At 50.4% G+C, this 25,164-nt stretch overlaps 1 protein-coding gene across 1 annotated transcript in view; it reads left to right on the forward strand.

The window, feature by feature from the left end:
* The window catches only part of EVC (EvC ciliary complex subunit 1), an 82,889-nt gene extending 60,318 nt beyond the window's left edge, over positions 1-22,571 (forward strand). Inside the window, exons 13-21 of the mRNA XM_065877265.1 lie at positions 6,343-6,452; positions 8,823-9,033; positions 9,974-10,180; positions 12,898-13,042; positions 14,849-14,960; positions 19,799-19,925; positions 21,084-21,177; positions 21,890-22,002; positions 22,488-22,571. Coding sequence (XP_065733337.1) covers positions 6,343-6,452; positions 8,823-9,033; positions 9,974-10,180; positions 12,898-13,042; positions 14,849-14,960; positions 19,799-19,925; positions 21,084-21,177; positions 21,890-22,002; positions 22,488-22,571 — 1,203 coding nt within the window. The remainder of the gene's footprint in view (positions 1-6,342; positions 6,453-8,822; positions 9,034-9,973; positions 10,181-12,897; positions 13,043-14,848; positions 14,961-19,798; positions 19,926-21,083; positions 21,178-21,889; positions 22,003-22,487) is intronic.
* Positions 22,572-25,164: the final 2,593 nt, after the last annotated feature.

A 25,164-nucleotide genomic window follows, 5' to 3' on the forward strand; every position in this document is an offset into this window, starting at 1 on the left:
TCTCCCCAGTCTGCTGAGAGCAAGCCCTCTGGTCTCCCTGAACCCACGGCCCCTTGTGGTCTATTCTCAACCTCCAACCAGAGTGATACTTTCACTTAAAACTTTTTTTTCTCTTGCATTTTATTAAAAGAAATTTTTTTGTCTTCCATTTTATTAAAAGAATTTTTTTCTCTTCCATTTTTATCAAGATGTAATTGGCATTACAGCACCGTGTAAGTTTAAGGTATACAGCATAATGATTTGACTTCCATACATCATGAAATGATGACCACAGTAGGTTTAGTGGACACCCATCATCTCCTATAGATACAAAATCAAAGAAATAGAAAAAAATATTTTTTCCTTGTGGTGTGAGGATTTACTGTCTTAGCAATTTTCATACAGAACATAGAGCAGTGTTCATTATACTTGCCATGTTGTACATTACATCCCTGGTACTTATTTATCTTACAAGTGGAAGTTTATACCTTTTGACTATTTTTATCCAATTCCTCCTCCTCCTCCTCCAGTAACCACAAATCTGATCTCTTTTTCTATGGGTTTGTTTGTTTCTTGTTCGTTTTTGAAGTATAAATGACCTCAACACTACGTTCGTTCCTGTTACACAAAACAGTGATTCAATGTCTGTATATTTCAAAATTATCACCATGATATGTCTAGTTATGACATGTCACCATACAAAGATATTAAATAATTATTGACTGTATTACCCACATTTCATACCCCTGACTCATTTACTTTGTAACTGAACTTTGTGTCTCTTAACCTCCCTCACCTATTTCTCTCCTCCCCCCCACCCCCTCCCCTCTGGCAAGCACCTGTTTGTTCTCTGTGTCTGTGACTCTCTCTTTTGTTATGTTTGTTCATTTGTTTTGTTTTTAAAAATCCACATAAAAGTGAAATCATACAGTATTTGTGTTTCTCTGTCTGACTTACTTCACTTAGCATAATAGCCTCTAGGTCTGTCCATATTGTCACAAATGGCAAGATTTCATTCTTTTTTATGGCTGGGTAGTATTCCATTGTATATACCACATCTTCTTTATCCATTCATCTATCAACGGGCACGAGTTTGCTCCCATATCTTGACTATTATAAATAATGCTGCAATGAACATAGAGGTGTGGATATCTTTTCTAATTAGTGTTTTAATTTAATTCGAATAAACACCCAGGAGTGGGATTGCTGCCTTATATGGTAGTTCTGTTTTTAATATTTTGAGGAATTTCCATACTGTCTTCCATATTGGCTGCACCAATTTACATTCCCACGAACAGTATATAAGGGTTCCCTTTTCTTCACATCCTCGTCAAAACTTATTTGTTGTCTTTTTGGTAATAGCATTCTGACAGACATAAGATGATACCTTATTGTGGTTCTGATTTGCATGTCCCTGACGACTGGTGATGTTGAACATCTTTTCATGTGCCTGTTGGCCATCTGTATGTCTTCTTTGGGAAAACGTCTATTCAGATCCTCTGCCCAATTTTTAATGGGGTTGTTTGTGTTTTTGATGTTGAGTTGTATGAGTTCTTTGTATATTTTGGATATGAACCCCTTATAGGATGTATCATTTGTAAATATCTTCTGCCGTTCAATAGGCAGCCTTTCCGTTTTGTTGATAGTTTCCTTCACTGTGCAAAATCTTTTCAGTTTGATTTAGTCCCGTTTGTTTATTTTTGCTTTTGTTTCCTTTGCCTGAGGAGACATATCCAAAAAAATCTTACTAAGACCACTGGAAGGTGAGTCTGGTCTTGGGGCTAGTGCTGGCCCACTGGTGGGCGGAGCCAGGTCCCGGGACCTCTGGCTGCAGGGTCCTGGGGGTCCTAGAGTTGATGTTGGACCACTGGTGGGCAGGGTAGGGTCCTGGGCCAGCTGAAGGCTCTCAGGGGTCCTAAGGCCTTTGGCCTACTGGTGGGTAGGGCTGTGTCCCTGCCTGGTGAGCTGCTTGGCTTGAGGTGTCCCAGTACTGGTGCCGACAGGCTGGTGGGTAGGCTGGATCCCTGCGCTAATGAACCAGAGGGAGGCTTCCGAAAGGGCGCTTACCAGCACCAGTGTCCTTGTGGTAGAATGAGCTCCCCGAAATGGCTGCTGCCGGCATCTATGCCCCCAGGGGGAGCGCCAATTGCCTCCTGCCTCCTGAGAGGCTCTCCAAGATCAGCAGGTGGGTCTGACCCAGCCTTCTTTCAAATTACTACTTCTGCCCTGGGTCCTGGACCTTGTGAGATTTTGTGCGTACCCTTTAAGGATGGCTCTCTATTTCCCATAGTCCTCTGGCTCTCCCGAAAACATAAGCCCCACTGGCCTTCAAAGCCAAATGCTCTGGGGGTTCATCTTCCCAATGCAGGACCCCTGGGCTGGGGAGCCTGATGGGCCTCGGACCCCTTACTCCTTTGGGAGAACCACTGCAGTTGGAATTATTCTCCTGTTTGTGGGTCACCCACCTGGAATTATGGAACTTGACTTTACCGTGACTCTGTCCCTCCTACCTATCTCCTTGTGGCCTCTTCTTTATACCTCTAGGTGTAATTTCTTTTCTGGTGTTTTTTTCAGGTGTTTCTCATCAATAGTTGCTCTGTAAATAGTCATTTTGATGCGCCATGGGAGGAGGTGAGCTCAGGGTCTTCCTATTCTGCCATCTTGGCCAGTCACTGCTCCAGAGGGAGTGTATCATATACCACTCATTTTTTTTTTTTTTTTTTTTTTGCGGTACGCGGGCCTCTCACTGCCGTGGCCTCCCCCGCTGCAGAGCACAGGCTCCGGACGCGCAGGCTCAGCGGCCATGGCTCACGGGCCCAGCCGCTCCACGGCATGCGGGATGCTCCCGGACCAGGGCACGAACCCGCGTCCCCTGCATCGGCAGGCAGACTCCCAACCACTGCGCCACCAGGGAAGCCACCGCTCATTTTTAAGATGCAGATTTTAATACCATTTTAACATCTCTGAAATTGAGGTGCATCTTAGTGTAATTACCAGTGGTTTCCTCTCTGTGCGGCACCTCAAATAACTGCATCTCGTAATTACCGGCACATTAGATTTGATAAAAGACACTGTGTCACATCGTGTCATTTCTCATCTCTAAACCCCCTTCTCATTTCATGCAGCGGAAAAGCCATGAAAGTCCTCACCGTGCCCTACACAGTCCTGCCTGTCAGGACCTGGTTACCCTCTGACCCCCTCCGTGTCTCCCCCTCTCACCCCATTCCAGCCTCCCTGGCATCCTTGTGTCCCTCCAGCTCCCTGGGCGCTCCTGCCTCACTCGTCCTGCTTCAGGTCTTTATCCTGAAGCCACCTTCACCTTGAGGCCTCCTCTGACCGTGCTTTTAAAACTGCAGTGCCTCCCTCCCCCCAGCACTCCAGTGTCTGCCTTAGGTGTTGACTTTTCCACTGGCCCTACCTCTAAACCCACCCCTTTTATAGGAGCATGTACCGGGCATGCACTGCCTATTGGTTCCTTTTCCCTTTCTCTCCTTAGTAAATGAAAATTTGAAACAAAGAGTAAACATATGGGAAACCACAGAATAACCTGGAAGCAATGAACAGGGTCAGTGCTCTAGCCCACGGAAGCAGCTTTTTGCGTCGGAATTTAAACATTCATGAACCTGCGTTCGATAACGTTGAAGAGGGTGGTGTGACCATTGCAGGCACCATCTGATCCTATGATCTCCGTCCTCTTGATCGGCTTTGGATCCCGTTGCTAGTTTTATCTGCCTTCTCAAAACGCACACCAAAGACCCCCATGTTCTTAGTGACAATGTTAATTTACCTTTTAGAGAATCTACACTGTGTAGAATTTTCTAGAATGTTCTGGTTTCCCAAGCTCTTTGACAGGTTATTGTAGACCCCTCACAAGAGGAGTCAGAGACTGACTTAAAGGAAAAGTTCTGAGTCACACAGTGTGATTTTGTGAGATTAGGTATGTGCTATGAATCTCAAGGCCCAGAGAACTGAAGTCTGGGCTGCTTACTCACACCCAGACTCTGTGCTTTGTCCCTGTTCTGCATACAGCATGGCCATCTCCAGAAAAGAGCTACATGTGTGGGAAAGTAAGAGTCTCACCTTAGTGACTGAGCCCTTGGTGTAACACAGTCCAGCTGCATGTTTCTAGGTGCACGTTTCTCCCTGTGATGCGAGATAGGGAGGAGCAGATGCGGCTAGAAAAGATTTGAGCTTTGGGGACAGACAGACTTAGACTTGAGCCTCTGCTCCACCAAAAAGTTGTGTGGCCTTGGACCTCACGGGATTTTCACAGATAAAGCCACACTGAAGATGAGCTAACATCCAAAATTACAAAACACACAAGCAACAATCCACCATAAGTGAGAGCCAGCATGTACAGTTAGCACCAAGTTTAGACCACAACGAGCGCCAAGGAATTAAGGTGAAGGGACTGTTAGAGAGCACTTCTAAAGGAAGTATGTTTAAAACAATAAAACAATAACAGGAGGAATTACTAGCATAAAAACAAGACATGATGTAAAAAGATGACAGATAAAAAACCCGTAGTTTATGAATGAAAATTACAGTCATGAAAACAGAAATTTAATGGATGAGTTAAACAGCAGATCAGATTATGGTTGAAGACACAGCGTGTAAACTAGGAGATAAAGGTGAGAAAGTGGTCCAGAATATGACACAGAGAGCTAAAGAGATGGAAGATATGAGAGGTTAGGAGACATGGGAACAGAATGAGAAAGTCCTGGAGGGACTTCCTTAGTCTTCTAAGAATCCTAGAAGGAGAGAATGAAGGAGAGAGAAAATTCAAAGTGATAACAGATAAGAAATTTTCAGAAGTGCTGACTGTCATGAATTCTAAGGTAAAAGAAATGTTGATTAACTTAAGATTTCTGGAGGTGGGAATGTACATTAAAAATTTTAAACCACTGAAGAAATAGAAACAGAATAGGTAACTTTCAAAGCAGTAGAGGAGAACAGTAATAACATAAAGATCCCCTTCAGAATAAAAGCTACAGGGAGCCTAAAAGATCCCCTTCAGTATATAAGCTACAGGGTGCCTAAAAATAAATCTGACCAATGTTTATAAGAGCTTAACGGAGACGTTTATAAAATGTTGTTGAAAGGATAAAGCAAGAATTGAGAGAAAGGCCTTGTTTTTGGATAGGACAACTCAATTTTGGAAAAACAGTGATTCTCTACAAATTAATCTGTAAATTCAATCCAATTAGAAGAAAATCTAAAAAAAGCTGTTTTCCCAAACTTGATAAACTGATCCTAAAATTCACATGTAAAGAAAAGCAACCAGGGCTTCCTTGGTGGCGCAGTGGTCGAGAGTCCGCCTGCCGATGCAGGGGACGCGGATTCGTGCCCCGGTCCGGGAAGATCCCACATGCCGCGGAGCGGCTGGGCCCGTGGGCCATGGCCGCTGAGCCTGCATGTCCGGAGCCTGTGCTCCGCAACGGGAGAGGCCACAACAGTGAGAGGCCCATGTACCGCAAAAAAAAAAAAAAAGCAACCAAGCATAGTTAAAACAGTTTTGTACAAAAGAATATGGAAGACTTGCCCTAGCAGCTATGAAGTCTTCCTATAAACTGCAGGAATTAAAGCAGTGAGGTATTTATATAGAAATAAACAGACAGATCCACAGAATAAAAGAAGGAGCCTGGAATGAAATTCATATATATATGGAAACTACATCAGACAAGGTGGCATGACAGGCCCATCATAAAAAGATAAATTATCTAATAAATGGTGCTAGGACAATTAGTATCAATTTATCCAGAGAAAATTAGAGCCCTTCCTCATGCCACAGAATATACGTATTAAATGCCTTAAGATGTACATGCAAATAGGAAACATTTTTAAACTTTAGCCGAAAATATAAGAGAAAAATTTAATTAAATCAAGGGAGAAAGGGATTTTTAAAAAATAAGAAACAGGGGCTTCCCTGGTGGCGCAGTGGTTGAGAGTCAGCCTGCTGATGCAGGGGACACAGGTTCGTGCCCCAGTCCGGGAAGATCCCACATGCCGCGGAGCGGCTGGGCCCGTGAGCCATGGCCGCTGAGCCTGTGCATCCGGAGCCTGTGCTCCGCAACGGGAGAGGCCACTACAGCGAGAGGCCCGCGTACCACAAAAAAAAAAAAATAAAAAAAAAAAAATAAGAAACAAAAAATATGATCCAACAAAGCAATGATGGATGAAATGAACTTGAGTTGACCCCTGTCCCTCTGTCCTGGGGTTTAGGTGTGGATGGAGGGGGGATTTTTTTAAAAATCCCTTAAGAAAGGGATTAAAAAAAAATTAGAAACTAAAGGTATGATCCAACAAAGCAATGATGGATGAAATGAACTTGAGTTGACCCCTGTCCCTCTGTCCTGGGTTTAGGTGTGGCTGGAGGAGCACACACTGTCCACTGTGCTGCAGACACACCTGCGGGATGACCAGGACAGCATCATCCACCGAGTCTTGGGCCAACTTGGCGGCCTCAGTGAAGAGTGAGTACAGCTTTCCGGAGGGTGGAGGCCTGTGTCCTGTGTGATACTCCATGCTAACCTCAGTGTCCTCATCTGTAAGGTTAACTGTACCCCGGCCTCCCTTACAGTGTGACCTTGAGACCACATTGAGAATATAAATGTGAAATAGAGTGATAGCAGAGTGCCGCGGATGAAAGCTCGGAGTCAGAATTGATGTGGGCACATGACTTACTGGATATTTTACATGTCTATATATTTTCAACCCCATGAGATACTAGTTTTGGTTTCTGCAGTGAGTATTCATTTAGATTTACCCTTTCCGTTGCTCTTGATTGTTTCCTGTATCATTAAGTTTCCATCTAGGAGTATTTTCTTTGGCATGAAGGTTCTCATCATTTTAGATTTGCTGGTGACAAATTCTCTTAGGTTTTGTTTGTCTGAAAATGTCTATCTCATCTTCATTTTTGAGGAATGTTTTCATTGGGTATAGAATCCTAGTCTGGTTGTTTTTTTTTAAATACTTTTAAAGGTAATATTTTGTCTTCTGATTTCAATTGTTTCTGGTTGCTTTTAAGATTTTCTTTTGTTCTTTGGTTTTCATCAGTTTATTATAATATGCCTAAACATGGATGTGCTTTTTTGTGAATCTCTTGTTTGCTTGTTTTAAATAAATCTGTAGTGCTTCTTGAACCTGTGATTTGCTATATTCCATCAGTTTTTGAAAATTCTGAGCCGCTATCTCTTTAAATATTCCTTCTGCCTATTCTGTCCCTATTTTTCCTGGGGCTGCAGTTACACATTTATTAGATTATTCTCACCTTACGTCCTTTGCCTCTTAGAAGCTATTCTGTATTTTTGTTCCCTGTGGTTCAGTCTAGACACTTATTTTGAACTATCTTCCAGTTCACGCTCTCTTCAGCTGTGTCTTATCTGCTGTTAAGCCCATGTACTGAATTCTTAATGTTGGTTACTATGTTTTCAGTTCTAAAATTTCCATTTTATTTTTGTCATAGTTTCCAGTTATCTGCTAAAGTTCATCTTATCATTTAATTTCCTAAACATGTTCATCATAGCTGATTATTCTAATGTCCAATATCTTGTGGGTATGTTTCTATTATTCATTTTTTTCTCTTTATTTTTGGTCACTTCTTATCTGTTTGCAAGTCTGGTTATTTTTACTGAATGCTGGACAGTGTTATTAAAAATTGTAGAGATAATTTGAGACTTTGAATGATGGGATCTTCCTCCAGAGAGGATTTATCTTACTTCTAGCAGGGATTTCAGACAGTGACAAATCAACCACTCCATTTGTGAATTTAGCTGATTCAAAATTAGGTCTTTACAAGGGATGATTCCTTATTCTTAGGATGAGGGCCCCAGGCTGGAAGCCTGGAGTGTTTGCCAGGTCTCTTCTCCTTGGTAAACTGACCGACAGTGCCTCGTTCAACTTCTCAGGCTGTCAGAAAATACCTCAAGTTATAAAGCCAAATGTCGAGACTGCTGGGTAGACCGAGGTTTTCTACTTGACTCATTGGGATAGGAACTCAAAAATAGCTCATGATTTCAGTTTTGGATGTGTTAATTTTGAGAGCTATTATGTAAGAAATTTGAGTGGATATGTACTGAAGGCAGCTGCATATATGCACCTGAAACTTGGGGCAGAACGTGATAAAGTTAAAAAGATTAGTAAAAGAACAGTTGGCTGAACATAACCCAGGTCAGCACCACGTCTAAGGGGATGCGCAGCAGGGGATGGGATAATTCCAACCTACTACCTCTGTGAAAGGCTCCCTGTGGGGCATGACTATTGGGGGCATTTCTTGGTAGGTCAGTGTATTAGGATTCTCCAGAGAAACAGAACCTATAGATACAGATATAGATATACAGAGAGAAGCTGAGATGTCCCAAGACCTGCAGCTGACAAGCTGGAGACTCAGGAGAACCAATATGTAGTTTCAGTCCCAAGTCCAAAGGCCTAAGAACCAGGAGGGCTAATGGTGTAAGAGCCGGTCTGAAGGAAACAGTCTCAAGACCCAGGAAAAGCCAGTGTTTCAGTTTGAGTCCAAAACGAGAAACCTATATCCCACTCAAGGCCTTCAGGCAGGAGGAGTTCCCTCTTACTCATGGGTAAGTCAGCTTTTTCCTCTCTTCAGACCTTCAACTGATTGGATGAGGCCCACCCACATTAGGGAGGACAGTCTGCTTTACACAGTCTACCAATTCAAATGTTAACCTCATACAGAAACACACTCACAGAAGTTCTCAGAATGATGTTTGATCACATGTCCAGGCACCCCATGGCCGAGTCAAGCTGTCACATAACATTAACCAGTCACACTCAGTGGAGCCAAGAGTATTGACCCCTCAGCCCGGCACCCACTTTCTCCAAAGGTCCACGCAGTGCATCCTGCAGGGGCATGACCTGCTCTTACGCTCAGCTCTCCGGAGGCTGGCTCTCCGCAGCAGTGCCATCACCACCCTGACCCAGATGAGACTGTCAGGGAAGAAGAGCCTTCTCCAGGAGTTGCGCGAACAGCACGCCCTGGAGCAGGACTCCTCCCAGTGTCTGGACGAGCATCAGTGGCAGCTTCTCAGAGCCTTGGTAAGACTGTATGAGTCAGCCCGCTGCCCCGTAGACAGGAGTGCTGCTTCCTCAGCTTCCAGGTTCCAGCCCGGTTTAGGCAAAACCCCAATCCTGCCCCAGCATCGTTGTGGGGTCAGGACAATGGCAGCCCCCACTGTAGTGGTGCACCCAGTATGCCCAAAGTTTCTGGTGTACATTATAACTATACTAAAAACGCACGTGAAATCAGAGCACGGATAGGTACAGTCGTCATCGGGCGTTGGGAGAAAAGGGCTCTGTAGTCTGTTTTAAGGTTTTAACAAATCAATAGAAAGACTTTGTACATTGTGGGACTGGGATTTAAACCCAAGCAAGCTGACTCCAAGTCTCCTGTAGCCACTGAGCTATAGGAGCAGCTGATGTTTTCTGACCCCTTCGTGAGGGACAAGCTCACAGTCTCTTTTGCTCGGCCCAGGAGGGCTTGGTGGGAAGGAGGCAGGACTTACTGCCCTACCTCTGATTCCCCCACCTCCTTCTCCAGCTCTTATTCCTTCAGGGAAAGGAATCCCCATAGGCCTCGTGTTGGCCTCCACGATGTCCCAGACTACTCGCGGACTCAGACGTAACTTTAGAACCCGCTCTGCTGGGGGACTTATAGAAAGTTACTTAGCCTCTCTGAGCCTCTGTGTCCTCATCGCTGCTAGTGTTCAGGCCTCACGGTGTTGGGGATGAATGAGGAAGTGCTTGTATATGTGTGAAGCCACAGATGGCACTGGGCACGTGGTTGGCGCTCAATAAACGCCTTGGGGGCTCATCAAGTGCGTATAGAGGTCCCCACTTTCCACCCCTTCTCCATCCCTTCTCTAACCTTCCTGGGACCCCGGGCAGGGCCGACCGTACATCCTGGTCCTGGCTCTGACCGGAGCATCTGTGCAGGGCAGCAGTGGGGCTCCAACCTCTCCCCGCCCGTCCTTTTCAGGAGGCGCGCGTCCTGGAGGAGGCTGGCCGGCTGGAGGAGGAGACGCAACAGACACGGCTGCAGCTTCGGCAGCAGCTCCTGGCCGAGGCCCAGGAAGTCGGGCAGCTCCTACAGCAGTACACAGAGCGGGCCATCGGGCAGACGCTGCTGGGCCACGCGCGGAACATGGCCTCCAAAAGCCGGGCCAAGGACAGGGATGACTTCAAGGTGCGAGGCCACCCCAGCCCCAGGGAGCCCGAGGCACAGGAGACTTCGGGCTGGGGTGGGGGGCAGGGGCGGACAAGAGGCAGGATTGTGGGCAGAGCAGCAGCCGGGGCCTGCCCAGGGGCTTCTGGCCTCGCAGGGCTGACCTGGCTCCCTGAGCCTCCTTTTCCTCACCCGTAAGAGGGAAGGCCTCCCCCGTGGAGCAGTGAGGACTTGTGCCTGCTGCCTGGCCCCGTGTCGCACCGTTCTGAGCCCTGGCTCCGTCCTTGCAGCAGCTCTGAGAGGGACGCGGTTTCACTCAGAGCCGCCCCGCCCAGCCGGTCAGGATTCAAACCGAAGCCCCTCTCCCAGGGAGAGACATGGACGCTCCCTGCCTCTGGCCGCCTCTGCGGAGACCTGAGGGTTGGTGGTGTTGGCCCTGACAGCTGAGCAATGCAGCTAAAATCAGTCTGACTTGAGTAAGCAGTGGTTTACTCCTTGTACTGACGGTGATGACAAACCGCAGGTGTGCAAATAGCCATAGTAAGAAGTGACGTGAGCGTTGCCCTTCTACGTCTGCAGGAGGGCTTTGCCTGCCTCATCTCACTGGGCTCTCACCACAGCCCTTGCACGGAAAGGATGATTTTTCTTTCCATCATTCAGGTGGGAAGACTGAGGCTTATCATTGGGCGAAAGACATGTTTAAAGCCTCCCAGCCTCAGTGAGCGGCTGGGACCGGAGGCTGGCCTTGCCCTGCATGACCGGTGCGTATGCTCGGCTTCCCCTTGGCTGCCTCCTCACTCGAGCCATAAGAAAAGGCAAGGCACCCCGTGTATTGCAGACCATGGCAGACAGAGTCCATGGCCGGCACCCACGGGAGGTGGCGCAGATCTGCGGCTGGCAGCAGACCCACGTCAAGATATGCCAGGACGCTTGCGGGCACCTCCCATGAGTCCTTTCATTTATGTAAAGTCACACATCTGCACAGTAAAGAGGTTGGACCCACATTTCTGAGACACCCCTTGTCGTTCTAAATCTCTCACGTCTGCCGCACGTGATCCAGACGTCAGGGCTAGCGATGCTGGATGGGTCTCTTCCTTCCCCTAAAATTCTATGACGCTGACCTAATCAACGGTCATTACAGGAAAACAGCATGAAATATGAGTGTGGCATATTTTGTCCTCACCTTCCCCAAGGGACTCTGATTCAGAATTAGATGATGATGAACACCCCTCCCCACCCACAGTACACACACGCACCAGAAAGAACATGGGCTCAGTATCTGGAAGGATGTTCATTTCACAGGGCTCCTTGGCCCCAGGCCCTGCAGCAGGTGCTGGGATAGAGAGTAGCCAGGTGGCAGCATTCCTGCCTTCAAGGAGCTTACGATCTACTGGGGGAGGGCACGCTAACCCTTGAGAAGTTTTGCAGAAACTGAGACAAGAGGCAGTGCCTGAGGGGGATCGAGAGAGGGCTGAAAAGTTGGAGCTACTCAAGCAAATGTGTTTGCTGATTCGAATGGTACACCAGCTGGAAAAACTAACGAGGAGGAGAGAATGGTGGAGGCCCTGGAGAGGGGTGGAGGGGTGGGATGCAGAGGGGGTAGACACCACTTCCCTGTGGCAGGAAGACAGACGGACAGAAGGCGTGATGTGCAGGTGGGTTTGCTGACTAGAGAGGGGAGAAGAGGGACTTCCTGTCTTCTGCCTTCCATGTGCTAAATGAAATTCAAGGAAGGCCACTGGCCGTCAGTGGGAGCTCCTGACCAGAAGTGCAAGGCCAGAGCCCAGAGTCCTCGTGGGGGGGTGGAATCAGATGTAGATGTCCGACAGAGAGGGAGAGAGAACCGGCCACAGTAAGGGAGGAGCAGGGCCCGGGAGTGAGAAGGTGGGCTCTCACCTGCTCTGCCCCCTGAGCTGCAACCCTCCTCACCTCCACAGCTTCCGTCCACACCTGCAAATCAGGGAATGTTTCTTAGGCCTTGGAACATAACCAATCACTCAACAATAATAAATGGGTATTTTTTTCTTGCCCAAAGCTTGGAACCATTCAATAAATGCTGAGATGGGGGCTCTGGAACCTGACTTTTGCCCATTATCTTATGAAGTAAAAGACGGTGATTTTGCCTGTGCACAACCGACATGTCCCCAATGATGGGACATCTCAGCATTTCCTTTCTGTTCTGCTTTGGGTCTGAAGGTATATCATTGAGGAATGCATGTAACTGCAAGGGACAAAAATAAATAGAAGTTACTGATCTCACGTAATAAGAAATGTGGAAATAGGTGGTTCCAGGCTGGCACAGAGGCTCTGTGATAGGACCAAGGACCAGACTCTCTCTTTCTGATCCATCATTCTTGGTGTTGGTTGGTTGCCTCATAGTCTCAAAATGGCCACTGCCACTCCAGACATCAAGTTTGCGTTCTAGGCAGGAAGAGGGAAACAGCAAAGTCTTTCACCCCCACCAAGGCTTTGCCTTAATGTTCGGAAGGGGTTGGCCCTCAGCAGACTTTCCCTACTATTTCATCTCATTGACCAGAACTGGGTCATACAGTCAGTCTCAGACCGTCCCTGACAAAGGAAAATAAGATGATCGAAACTGGTTTAAACCAGCCACGCACTGTCTGCCTGCTCCTGACCAGCCAAGGTTGGCAGTGGGTGGAATATGGGAGCCAGGACCATGTCGGCCATGGCTGGCTCCACGTGTGCCCTCTGCCGAGAATTGTCCCTCCTGCCCACAGAGAACGCTGATGGAGGCGGCTGTGGAAAGCGTCTACGTGACCAGCGCTGGTGTCGGCCGGCTCGTGCACGCGTATTACCAGCAGATCAGGAGGGCCATGCAGGACCATGAGGAAAGAAAGCTGCATCACCTGGAGACCCTACAGGGTATAGCACCCTTCCACTGGGAAGCCCTGCCAACAACGAGCCAAACATGCTCTTAGTTGGGGACAGGGCAAGATGTCAGGTTTTTCAAATTTTATCTTGGGAGATTTAATTTTTTAAATGTTTTATGTATTTATTTATCTCCTGCTCTGTCCCCAAAAGGCTTTTGAAAAAGCACTTAAAGAAACATATCCATACAGTACAGTAGGAATTTTTTTTAAAGTAGGCTAATCAGAGCAAGGACAGGACAGTGAGGTGGAGTTGGGGCTACGCCATCATCTGGGACATATGTCATCAGATCCCTACTTAGAGATGACATGGGTTTGGCTCTGGACGTCCTGGTGGCCAAAGAGATAGAAATTTCCTCAAGCAAAGCTGTCACAGTGTCCATAAGAAAAGGCTAGTGGGGGCTTCCCTGGTGGCGCAGTGGTTGAGAGTCCGCCTACCGATGCAAGGGACACGGGTTCGTGCCCCGGTCTGGGAGGATCCCACATGCCGCGGAGCGGCTGAGCCTGTGAGCCATGGCCGCTGAGCCTGCGCATCCGGAGCCTGTGCTCCGCAATGGGAGAGGCCGCAACAGTGAGAGGCCCGCGTGACGCAAAAAAAAAAAAAAAGAAAAAAGAAAAGGCTAGTGGCTCATAAATGTGCCTGAGGCCCAGACAGTTTTCCCCTGTGGGCTCTTGTAAGAGGCCACCCAGGGTTTGGAATGGACAAGATCCCCAAGGCCAGCAAGAACGGTGGTGTAGTAACAGACAAAATCCAGTTCCTTAAAGCCTGTTCTTGTAACATCCCTCCCTGCATCCAGGGCTTCAGAACAAAGTAGAATCCCATGTTCTCTGATGGATGCTTCCTGGACGGTCCAAGATCCCTAGAGGAAGGACAGGCAGCGGGTCCTGGGGGCAGGTCTCCTGTGAATATTATGTTTCTCAATAAGCTCAGCTGCCACGTTTCTCTTCCCCTCGCCCTGGGGAATGTGAGCCCTACATTCAGATAAAATCTGGGACACGCCCAGAAATCTACCAGCTGGCTACAGATCCTTCCTGATGTTTTTCCAAAGTAAGGGTTGGTCTCCTTCAGCAGGAGGCAGAAGAGACTGATCACCTCTGCAGAATGTTCAGGGACCAGGGTGCTCACATCCCCTCTCTAGGCCTCGGTTTCTGCATCTGCAGGGCTACGGTTGGGCTCCCCCTTCATACGTCCTCTCACTATAACTATGGTCCAATAAATAGGCAGTTAATTCAGGTGGTAGTAGGAATCCAGTAGAAAATAATTTTAGGCTTCATCACCTGTTTCAAAATATACCATTGTTTTAAATTAAAAAAAAAAAAGAAGCAGGTTCTGATATGCAGACCAATGCACCTCAGACTCAGAGGCTAAACCTCCCAGCTCCTTGGAAAGCACCCAGTTCAGCACCCATGTCTGTAAGGCTAACTGCACCCCTACAGCTCTGAATGGGGCTTGAATGGTTTTTCCTTCCTGGTGTGGATTTTTATCCATTTGTGGTGGCCCTTTAGTGTTAACTCTTTCCTATTCGGCTCCCCTTTCTCCTGATACTTACAAGAAAGCCGGGCCTGAGCAGTTGCAGGGAGAGCCAGGGTGCTGCCCTCCCGGGTTCGCAGGGTGTGATGGAGGCTGCAGTACCCTCACGCACACCAAGTCCTTCCCAGGGTGAACTGTGGCGCTGGTAGAGGCACACCTGAGAGCACGTGTGACCTGCTGATCCCTGCACCTCAGCGCCCGGGCCAGACCTGGCAGTGTCAGTCCTTCAGACATGCACCCTGACCGTTGTGTGTATGTGAAATGCTCTAGGTGAGAGAATGGAACATTTCAAGCTGCGGAAAAAGCAGGAACTCGGTGATCCTTCGTCAGGGGCCGAGGTAGCGGGTGGAGCTCAGGAAGCCTCCGGAGCTGTGCACCAGAGGTGAGACCTCACTGCTGTCTGCGGGTCCCCACACGGGCCATCCCGGCCTCTGTGCGTCGCACGTGTCTCTCGGCACTGACCTTACGCTCAGTGCGAGTGACGCTGACACTCTCGGCAGGTGACCTCCCGCACGTTTGCCTGTGGACCCGGGTCTCCTCTGCCTCCCCCGCTGCGTGGAAGTCCATGAGCCCCTGTCTGGCTCTCCCTTCTACGCACGGCCCCTGCAAGGGACCTGGCACAAGGGCACAAGTTAGGGTGTGGCGGGAGCTTCCTTTTCAGGTCTGAGTGGTCTTCACAGCACTGAACTGGCACCTCCTCTCTGATCCATGCTGAGGGTTCCCCCAGAAGCAGACCCTGAGCCAAGGACCTGGGAGGCGGGTGAGCCCAGGAAGCACAGGGAGGGAGCAGGGGAATGAGGACGAAGGCTGTTTGCCATAACAAGGACCCACCACCAGTCACACGCTGTGTTATCTCAGGGATCCAGAGGTCAGAAGTCGGGCGGGTGCCGCAGGTTTCTCTGGGCCTCACAGGCCGAAATCAAGGTGTTGCTGGCCAGGCTCTCATCGGAGGCTCTGGAATCTTCCACGCTTCTTCAGGTGTCGGCAGAATCCAGTTCCTTGTAGAATGGAGGTCCCATTTCCTTGTGGCTACCGGCTGGCCCTCCCGACATCCCATCGGCCACTCTCTGGTCTTTGCACGTGGCCCCTGCATCTCGGAGCATTAAGTCCTGCCTACACTTGGAATCTCTTCTGCTGCATCTCTCTGACCCCAGCTGGGGAAGCTTCTCTGCTTTTATGGGCTCTGGTGATTGAGACCCACCAAGATAATCTCCAAATTTAAATCAGTAACCTTAATCACGCCTATGAAGTCCCGATTGCCGTGTAACATAACATCTTCACACATTCCAGGGATGAGGGCATGGACACCTTTGGGGGCCGCTGAGCAGCCTACCACATGGGAGAAAAGCCAGCAAGGCCTGTGATGATGAGGGGTTTCCGTGGCAACTGAGGCCCAGCCCTGGTCTGGACCTCCTGAGAGATTGTGCAGAACTCAACTTCCAATTACGCCAGCAAGGGGCAAGGAAAATAGGGGATTTGTCTACCAACCCCCTTCCACATTGGTTGAGGGTCTGTCCTGGAGGTGTTAACTCTCCAGCCTTCCCAGGCATCCCTGAGCTGGCCAAGCCCCCCGCCCCCTTCATGGCCGGAGGAAGCCCTGGTACCTGGTCGCAGGTGCTTGTAAGATGCCATTGGTGCGTGCAGGAACTGTCCACTGAAGGGCAGCCGGCCACCAGGTGGGCTGAGGAGATGTGGGCTCCGCACCGACAAGTCCATGTAAGCACATACTTAGGTCCTGAGCTAGGCACGGGGGACAGCGCCTCCCACCCAAGTGCTCACAGCCTGCAGGGAGAGACGGACAAGTAAAGAGATGGCAGTAAGTTGGTGCAGGCACTGTGATGAGGGGAGGGGGCACTGCAGATCCACAGCAGGGGCAGGGGTCCCTTGTCTGAGGAGAGGCATCCCGCCGGCTGGAAGCAGCAGCAGGACCACCGCTCTGCAGGGTAAAGGCGAGCAGGTCCATGCCATGCCATGAGTAAATCCCAGCCCTCATCTCATGCTCATTTAGGAAACAGGAACCACAGCGTCCCCTGGGTCAGACTGAGTCCAGCATCCCCTCCGTAAATCCTCTGGCCATTAACAGCGGTCAGTAAATGCCCTGCCATTGGGTCGAGGCTGGGGCTTGCTCTGACTGTCGCATATCCATCAAACTACAGTCCAGCGGTTCTCAGATCTGGGGGACATCCGTCTCACTTGGCTTTCTGCTGAACATGCAGGGCCGCCCCACACCTGGAGATCCAGACTCAGGGACTTTGAGGGAGGCCCAGGCATCTAATTGCTGACACACTCCCTCCCTCCAGGGATTCTGACGGTTGTGGTGCAAGGGCTCCACTTTGACCCCAGTGACCCAAGACGAGGGGCCTTGGCCACCGCCTGGTCCAGCCCTGCTGGGTTTATGGAAAATAAAAGCAAAGCCCAGTGCGGGTGTGGGTGCATGACCCAGTCTCACTGATTTACAGGCTCATACATGGCCGTTGATGCCCTTCCCTCCATGCCCATCTCATTGAGTTCATAAGTGCAGTTTCTAGTGGAAGTCAGCCAGAGCTCCTAGGGACAGAGCAGTGTGGTGATGACAGGTATTGACTGTAAAAAACGAGATGTCAATAGCACAATTCTCAGATGGTAAATTTCAAACTGCATCTCTGGCAAGGGGTGGGATTGTGAGTGAGCTTGCCTAGGGGTACCAGGTGACACGGTGGCGACCCCCCCGTCAGCCACATAGTGGCTGGGTCCCTTCACGCCCCGAGCCCCAGGTTCCCCATCTGTAAAATGGGGTTGCAGTAACACCTATGTCATGGATGTATAACTGTGCAGAATGAGCCACGCAGACGCTCACACACAGGCCAGCACGTGGCCAGGGCGCTGATGTCCATCATTGCCGTCAGCACTGTCATTGCCGAGCCATCGGGCACTGCACAGTGCAATGGGAACTTCAAATAGTTCTGGAATCAGAACTCTTTCAGAATGGATTTTTTTTTTTTTTAATGTTCATTTCCATAGTCAAATCTGAGTCCAAACACAAGAAGTCTATGAACTTACGCGTCTAACTGGGTGACTCAGATCCCACAGCCAGGCCTGCAGTCAGGCCGTTTCCTCCCTCCAGGACGTGCCAGGGGTCAGCAGTCCTGCTCCCAAGCTTGGGCACCACCTGGCTGTCCCAGCACAGCCTCTGTCCTCTGTGGGCTTTCTTGCCCGGGGCCCTTGTTGCTCCCCTCCTGGCTTAGAGCTGTGGCCTCTGACCAGAATGCTGCTCATCCTCCCTGCTTCCCGTGCTGCAACCAGGGCATCGCAGAAAACACGAGGCAGCCCATGTCTCAGATGCTCCTGGACCCTCGTGTGGCTCCCCAGGCCTCGAGCGTGAAGCCCTGCCCCTAACCCGGGCACACAGGCCCTTCCTGGGCAGGCCTGTCACTTCCCTGCATTCCCAAGAGCCAGGTTCATGGGGGAGCAGACAAGCCAGCAGGATGATAGTCGAGAGTGGCCAGGACTGGTGACAGAGCGGGTCTGGGGAGGAGGCTGCTCACAGAAAGAAGCCACCCAGCTTCTGTAGTGAGCTGAACGGGGCCCGCAGAAGATATGTCCATGTCCCTAACCCCTGAACCTATGCATGTGACCTTATTTAGAAAAAGGTCTTTGCAGATGTCATTTATGTAAAAGATCTTGAGATGAGGACATCACCCTGGGTTATCCCAGCGGGTCCTAAATCCAATGGCAAGGGAAACAGAGGGACATTTGACCACACACAGAGAAGATGATGTGACGACAGAGGCAGAGATTAGAGTGACACAGCCACAAGCCAAGGGGTGCCAGCGGCCACCAGAAGAGGCAAGGAACATGTTCACCTCTAGAACCTCCAGAGGAAGGACGGCCCTGTCAACTCCTTGACTGAAGATTTCTGGGATCTTCTGTGAGAGGACAGATTTCTGTTTTTTTAAGCCCCCTAGTTTGTGGTCATTTGTTAGAGCAGTCCCAGGAAAGTAATGCATCCTCCTAGAGGGTGTGAGAGAGAACCACACTGCAGAGCACTGACCTCAGCCGTATCACAGTTATTTGTTCGATATCTATCTCCCTCCCCAGCTCAAAGTGGGGCCCCATGAGGGCAGAGGCTATGAGTCTCTTATTCACAACTGTGTCTTCAAAACCCAGCATAGCACCTGGAAGCCCAGAAATACTTTTATGAATAAAGGAATGAGTGAATAGATGGATGGATGACGGATGATGGGGTCTTGTAGGATGAATAGGAGTTTGCCAGACAAAGACAACGAAGAGGGGAAAGGCATTACTGGTAGAAGGAAGAATAGAAGCAAAAGCAGGTGGAATTTTGTGCCTTCAGGTATACTCCATGGACACCTGCCTATTGATGCTAAAAGTGACTTCTGCCTTCAGGTCTAGAAAGTCAGCCCCTTTCAGAAAATCAACCACAAGATTGAAAGGAAGAAGGCAGAGAACAATTACAGAAACAGAGTGGGTGGTATTGAATGTTCCTGTTTGCTGAGGACTAGAGGAAGGTCAGCCAAGGAGGGGAGGGTATTCAAAGCAGGAGGGGAGGGGTCTCTGCTGCTGAAAGGGAGGTGGGGCCTCTCTCCAGGTCAGGGACCCTGCTTCAGCCCCAGCTCTGTCCTCTGCCACTAGCAGTAATGAGGCTGCTGTATGCCGGGTTTCTCAGACTCTGCACCCTAGGAAACGAGCCTTCTGTTTTACAAGGGAGGAGCTAGGGCAATTCTGAGATTTTTAAATAAAGACAGGTGCTATCAGGTGACCATCTCCCTGCTCCCTGCCACACCCTGGGGTTAAAATGATTTTCTCATATGAAGATGACACTTGCAGCCCAGCCGCTTTGCAGCTGTGGGACCTCAGGGTTGCCCCCGGCCCTCTGAGCTTCTCCCGAGGTTTTCTCCTCTCTGTCCTGCTGATGTCACCAAGCCACCCTGAAGATCAAGTGAAAGATGTATGTGTGAGACTGTAAACTCTCAAGTGTTAATCAGGTGGCATCTGCTTTTCGGATGAGTCAGCCGCTGGTGGAGGGACTCGAGCTGTGTCCACGGGGCATGTGGCCGCAGTAAATCGTGCCCGCGATGGCCATTCTTCTGGCTCCAAGGGCTCAAGGATGGCTATCGGTCACTAGTTCCCACGACTCAGCAGGCCTTGGGGAAAGGTTCGTGCTGGGTCTGACGAACCTGCCGGAAGGGCAGCGCTGACGGCCTTCGTTCCTTCCCCCAGGATGTTGGCGCAGCAGAAAAAGTTCCTGGCCCAGTTCACGGCACACCAGCGGACCCGCCAGGACGCGTGGAAGCAGAGCGCGAGGGTCATGGACCATCTGGAAGCCCAGCTTGAGACCCAGCTACAGGTACAGCTTCTGAAAACGGGCCTTTGCGAAGTGGGCAGTGGTTTACAGGGGAGTGGAAATAGTAAAAGGCCAAGCTCACGATCACAGGTCAGCACTGGAGCCTTTGTGAGGACCACACGCCCTGCTCGGGACCCCCCTCAGCCCCCGCTAGTCTCACAGGCCGAGGACACATCAGCCTCGCTGCTCAACTGTGAACGTTGATTCCCCCGGGACTGCAGCACCCAGCTCCGGGCCAGGCCCCGACCACTCATCAGTTCTGTCTGTTGAGCTGAAAGGAATGAGCGTCTCCCTGTGTGTGAATCGCCACCATGTGGGCCTCTTGGTGTCACGGCAAACATCGGTATCATTCAGGCAGTGCTGCTGTGAATAAGGTTTGCACTTTACCTAGAACATACAGGAAGCTCAGCTTTCGTGATATCCCGTGGATATCTCATCCCAGAAAGATCTCATCAGCGTGAGATTATAAGGTGCGGCTTTAAAGCAAAGTGGCTGCCTGTAAAAAAATCAAATATTCCAGAATGGCAGTGCTGGCCGGAGTGTTGGCGCCATCTGTGCGTTCGCCGCCAGTGTGGCGGTGACATCTGAGACGACGATGAGAAAGATGTTAATGGTGGTTAACGTCTGTTCCCTGAGGGTCTCTTGTAGACAGTCACTGAGCAGAGAGCTTTACATCCACCACCTAAAGTCCTACTCCGACAGCCAAGGTGCGGGTTACACCCAGTCTCCCATTTACAGATGAGGAAACTGAGGCCCCGAGAGGTAAGTCACCTCCCAGTGCCCCACAGTTAATAAGCCACGGAATCCGGGTCTGGCTGTTAATCAATGGTGTTGGCAGTTAAGGACTCAGACTCGAGTCAGGCAGGGGTGCGCTTGATCCTGGTTCTGCCGCCCTCACCGAGCCCCTCGCGCCTCAGTGCTCTCATCTGTAAAGTGGGATCTGTGGCTGGTGTGAGTGAGGATGGATGGTTAGCTCCCCCCCGCATCACACGTGCGTCTGCCTGCTCCTGGCGTTTCTGGATGCCTCTTGGAGAGTCCTCCTCCACGTGGGGACGCGGTCCTGTCCCCACTCTCAGGGCGCCCCCTCGTGCTGACGGAAGGCGATGTAGAGGCGGAGCAGGGCAGAGGCAGGCCCAGCTGACCCTCTCTCTCTGCATCCAGGAAGCTGAGCAGAGCTTCATCTCAGAGTTGGCGGCGTTGGCCCGGGTGCCCCTTGCCGAAAGCAAACCGTTTTCCAATAAGCATGGGCTGTCAGGTGAGTCATAGAAGGCGATGCCCTGCAGGCTCTCTGGGCTGGGAGTATAGGTTCTAGCACTGGGTCTATCACTTACTGGCGTGTGGCCCCAGGCACCGCACTTACCCTCTCTGGGCTTCTGTGTCCTGTCTGTAGATGAGCAGCTAGGCTAGGATGCCCCTGTGTCCCTGGCCCTTCAAAATACAATAATTCCGAGTCCTGGGTCTGCTGCTCAGTAGCTGACGCTCCTCTCTGACTCTGTTTCCCCATCTGTAAAGTGGGGATAATTAGCCCTCCTCCTTTGGCCAGCAGAACTTCAGGGACATCATAGAGTGTTGTAGCCTCTAACGGGATAGCAAGGGGAAAGTGTGTAAAGTCACGGAGGGCTATTAAAATAAAAGCTATGGTACTGGAACTGTGTTCTAGGTTCTTAACTGCTTTGGAAGGGAAGGCTGCCAGTCCGCTGGGTGTGGCAGAAACACGACAGGAGCCTGGCCGACTGAGTTTGAATCCTAGCCCTGCTACCTTTCAGCCTTGTGGGCTTGGGATAGCTCTCACCCCCCGCGAGGTCTCAGTCTCCTCACAAGTTAAACGGGTCTAAGAGCAGTAGATACCGAGTGCATACTCAGCCCCCAGAGGTACTCAAACAATGCTGGGGTGGCGTGAGGCCAACAGATGCTGTCACCTACCCAGAGTCACAGAGCCAGTTTCTGGGTTCACGTGTCTCCTGCAGAGAAACCCCTAAGGACCAAAAGGAAGAAGCCGGCACCCCGGGACAGAGGGGACTTTGGGGGGCCCAAGGACGACGACCCTGCCTCAGGGGGCCCCCCCCTCAGGATCGCACAGGTACACTGGGGCCCTTGTTGATCACCTAAATCTGGGCAGGAAATCCAGCGCCTCTCAGAGGCGTTGACTCGGGTCCGAGAAATGATGGGTGATAATGGGAAGTGTTGGTATTACTGTTACTGCTTTTATTAGTGTCCCATTTGGCCGGGTCAGCCACGACCCACCCCCCAGCCCGTCAGCATCCAGCCTGAATAGCTGGCAATCCCAGGCCTCGACAGGGCGCTGCCAGCTACAGATGCTTCCGGATTTGTGGTAGGGTGGATCCATCCTGGGGTGCCTCAGTCGTCTGAGCATGGGTCGGACCTCCCACCAAAGAGAGGGAAACTGGGGGTTTCTTTTGTTTCTTAACAGCCCATGTCAAAATGCAGATTGTTTTGATGGCCTGTCACCGCCTTTTCATGGGATCAGATTGGACGCATTGTTATTGCATCTAGACAGACCTGGAATCAAAGTTCTGACCAACTGCCTTTCTTCCATATTTTAAGCAGCAAAGGCTGAACCAGCAAGAAAGTGAGGTTGGTGACGGTGAGAATTCCAAGAAGATGCTAAAGAGAAGAAGCAATCCATAGCTTAAGCCTGGTCGGGGGGACGGAACCTGAAGACCCTGTCTGCATGCCACCTGCCTCTCCCCCAGGCAGTGAGGAGGGACTGGCCACCCCAGGGTGGGGGACAGTGGGGTCTCCCCTCTGCCCACAGGCTTGCTGTGCAGGGATGGAGAATGGGTATCAAAGTCCCAGAAAAAGGCCTAAAAGAGCAGGGCGGACCCTACCGCCTGTGAAGATGATACCCATCCCCACCCCTGTGTTGGAAACGTGTCTGGTCCAGTTCTTCAGTGTCGCCTTGGCTTCGAGATGTGGCTCTGTTCCTTGGGAAGCTCCCTCCTTCCCGGCTCCCACCCCCCGTGTCCCGATGTCACCCTGAACCTGCGTTCCGCGAGCGCTAAGTGGTCTCATTCCTGCCCTGGGGGCCCTCTGCTCGCCAGCCTCCCGGTGGAGTTCCGCCTATAATAAAGGGATCACCAGGTGTTGCTGGTGTTTTCTGGATCTGAGGCCTTTTCTCCTCCGTTCCCATCACCCCTGCTCTCTCTGTCCCCTGCACCGTGGGCACTGGCCAACATGGATTCTCATCAGGACCCATTCCCTTCTTTGGTTCAGCCAGCAGCGACGGCCTGGTCTCAGTGAGGGCATCTGAGGAGTCTCAGGCCCCCATGACATAGACCATGGAATCCCTGGCCGGCAGACCTATCCTCACCCACCCTGGGGACCTAAGGACCCACAGATAGATGACACCTGCGTTAGGGTCTTCTGTTGGAGGAGACAGTTAAAGCGCTAGGAAGGAGGCCCTGCCCAGGAGGACTTCCCCTGGGAGGGATGAGTTCTGCCAGACAGCAGCCCTCCCCTAAGGAGAAATGCTTCTCCCAGTGGATGCTGAGAATATCCAGCTTTCAGACCAGCCAGTGCCTTTCCCACCCGGAAAGAAAATTGCCCTTTTCATCGAAATCAGGGATTCTCAGTCTTGGCACTGTGGATATGGGGAGTGAGAAAATCTCTTTTTTAGGGGTTGGGGCTGACCTGCAGCATCCCTGGCCTCTTCCCACCAGGTGCTGGAAGCACTCCCCAGTTGTGTCAACCAAAAATGCCTCCAAACATTGCCAGATGTTCCCTTGGGGGCATCACCCACTGATGTAAGTCAGAGCATGCTGACCCCGGGCAAGTCTGGGATGGAGAGTACAGGGTTTCCACAAATTCCCAGGACAGAGTGGGCTCCAGGTTATAGAAGCTTCTGTCTCAGGGATTTTCTGGACCATTTGTGGTCTGAATTTTTATTTCTTACAACCTAGATTAGTCTCTCTTATTCAGGAAAGCGAGGTTCCTTAACAAAAGAAGTAATCCATACTAGTTACATGGTTTGTTAAGGATACTGACCGTCGGAGATCCTCAAATCCTGACTGATCACCAGGCGAATTTCCAAAGTTAGCCAACAGCCCCCTCTAGTGGCTAAATAAAATATTTCCTTATTCTGCAGAGTCTTGTAAGAAGTTTTGACTTCCTTCCTGCAGTATTTTGAGAACCTGTTTTATATAGCAATTGCTTTTGTCACATGGGTCCTGTGCACAGAGGCATTCTGAAGGCAGATGCCTCCTATGCTGGTAACGTCTGATTTGGTGACGTGAGTTTGGTAAATGGAGATGCCCTGGCAGCACCAGGATCTCTGGAAGATCCGAGCAGTATAGGTTCAGCCTCCATGGATCTTGCATGGGTGATGCTTTTGCTTAAGTGTAGCTTCCTTAGTCCAGGGGACATGTCACCTGTCACCTGCCACATGCTGCTGGACTGCTTGGCACAGTGTGGGGCACGTAACTCTCCATAAAGGCGTGTGGACTGCGTCTGTTTCCATCACATCAAAAATCGACTCTAGAGGTGCCTTTCATAATGGAATTGCACCCTTGTTCAAAACAAAATGCGACGCTCTCAGAAAGAGAGAGACAAATACCGTATGCTAACACATATATATGGAATTTAAGAAAAAAAAATGTCATGAAGAACCTAGGGGGGGTAAGACAGGAATAAAGACACAGACCTACTACAGAATGGACTTGAGGATATGGGGAGGGGGAAGGGTAAGCTGTGACAAAGCGAGAGAGAGGCATGGACATATATACACTACCAAACGTAAGGTGGATAGCTAGTGGGAAGCAGCCGCATAGCACAGGGAGATCAGCTCGGTGCTTTGTGACCGCCTGGAGGGGTGGGATGGGGAGGGCGGGAGGGAGGGAAACACAAGAGGGAAGAGATATGGGAACATATGTATATGTATAACTGATTCACTTTGTTATAAAGCAGAAACTAACACACCATTGTAAAGCGATTATACTCCAATAAAGATGTTTAAAAAAAAAACACGACTCTCACATCTGGAAGGACTCTCCGCTGTGTTGGGCGCAGGCTCTGGGACACCGGGGTGTGGAGGAGGACTTTCAGGCCTGAGCTGCGTGAACACAGCACACCGAGGGCCGGGGAGCGAGGAGGGACAGCAAGAAGACCCCGAGGACACAGCCGCCCTCCCTCCGCCTGGGTTGTGTCCCCAGTTCTTATTATGGGCTGTGATGGAAGGAGGTAAAAATGGAAGGGGCTCATGAATGATGGTATCTTGAAGAGTCTA

The sequence above is a fragment of the Phocoena phocoena genome, chromosome 5 (assembly GCF_963924675.1).
Source record: "Phocoena phocoena chromosome 5, mPhoPho1.1, whole genome shotgun sequence".
NCBI lineage: Eukaryota > Metazoa > Chordata > Mammalia > Artiodactyla > Phocoenidae > Phocoena > Phocoena phocoena.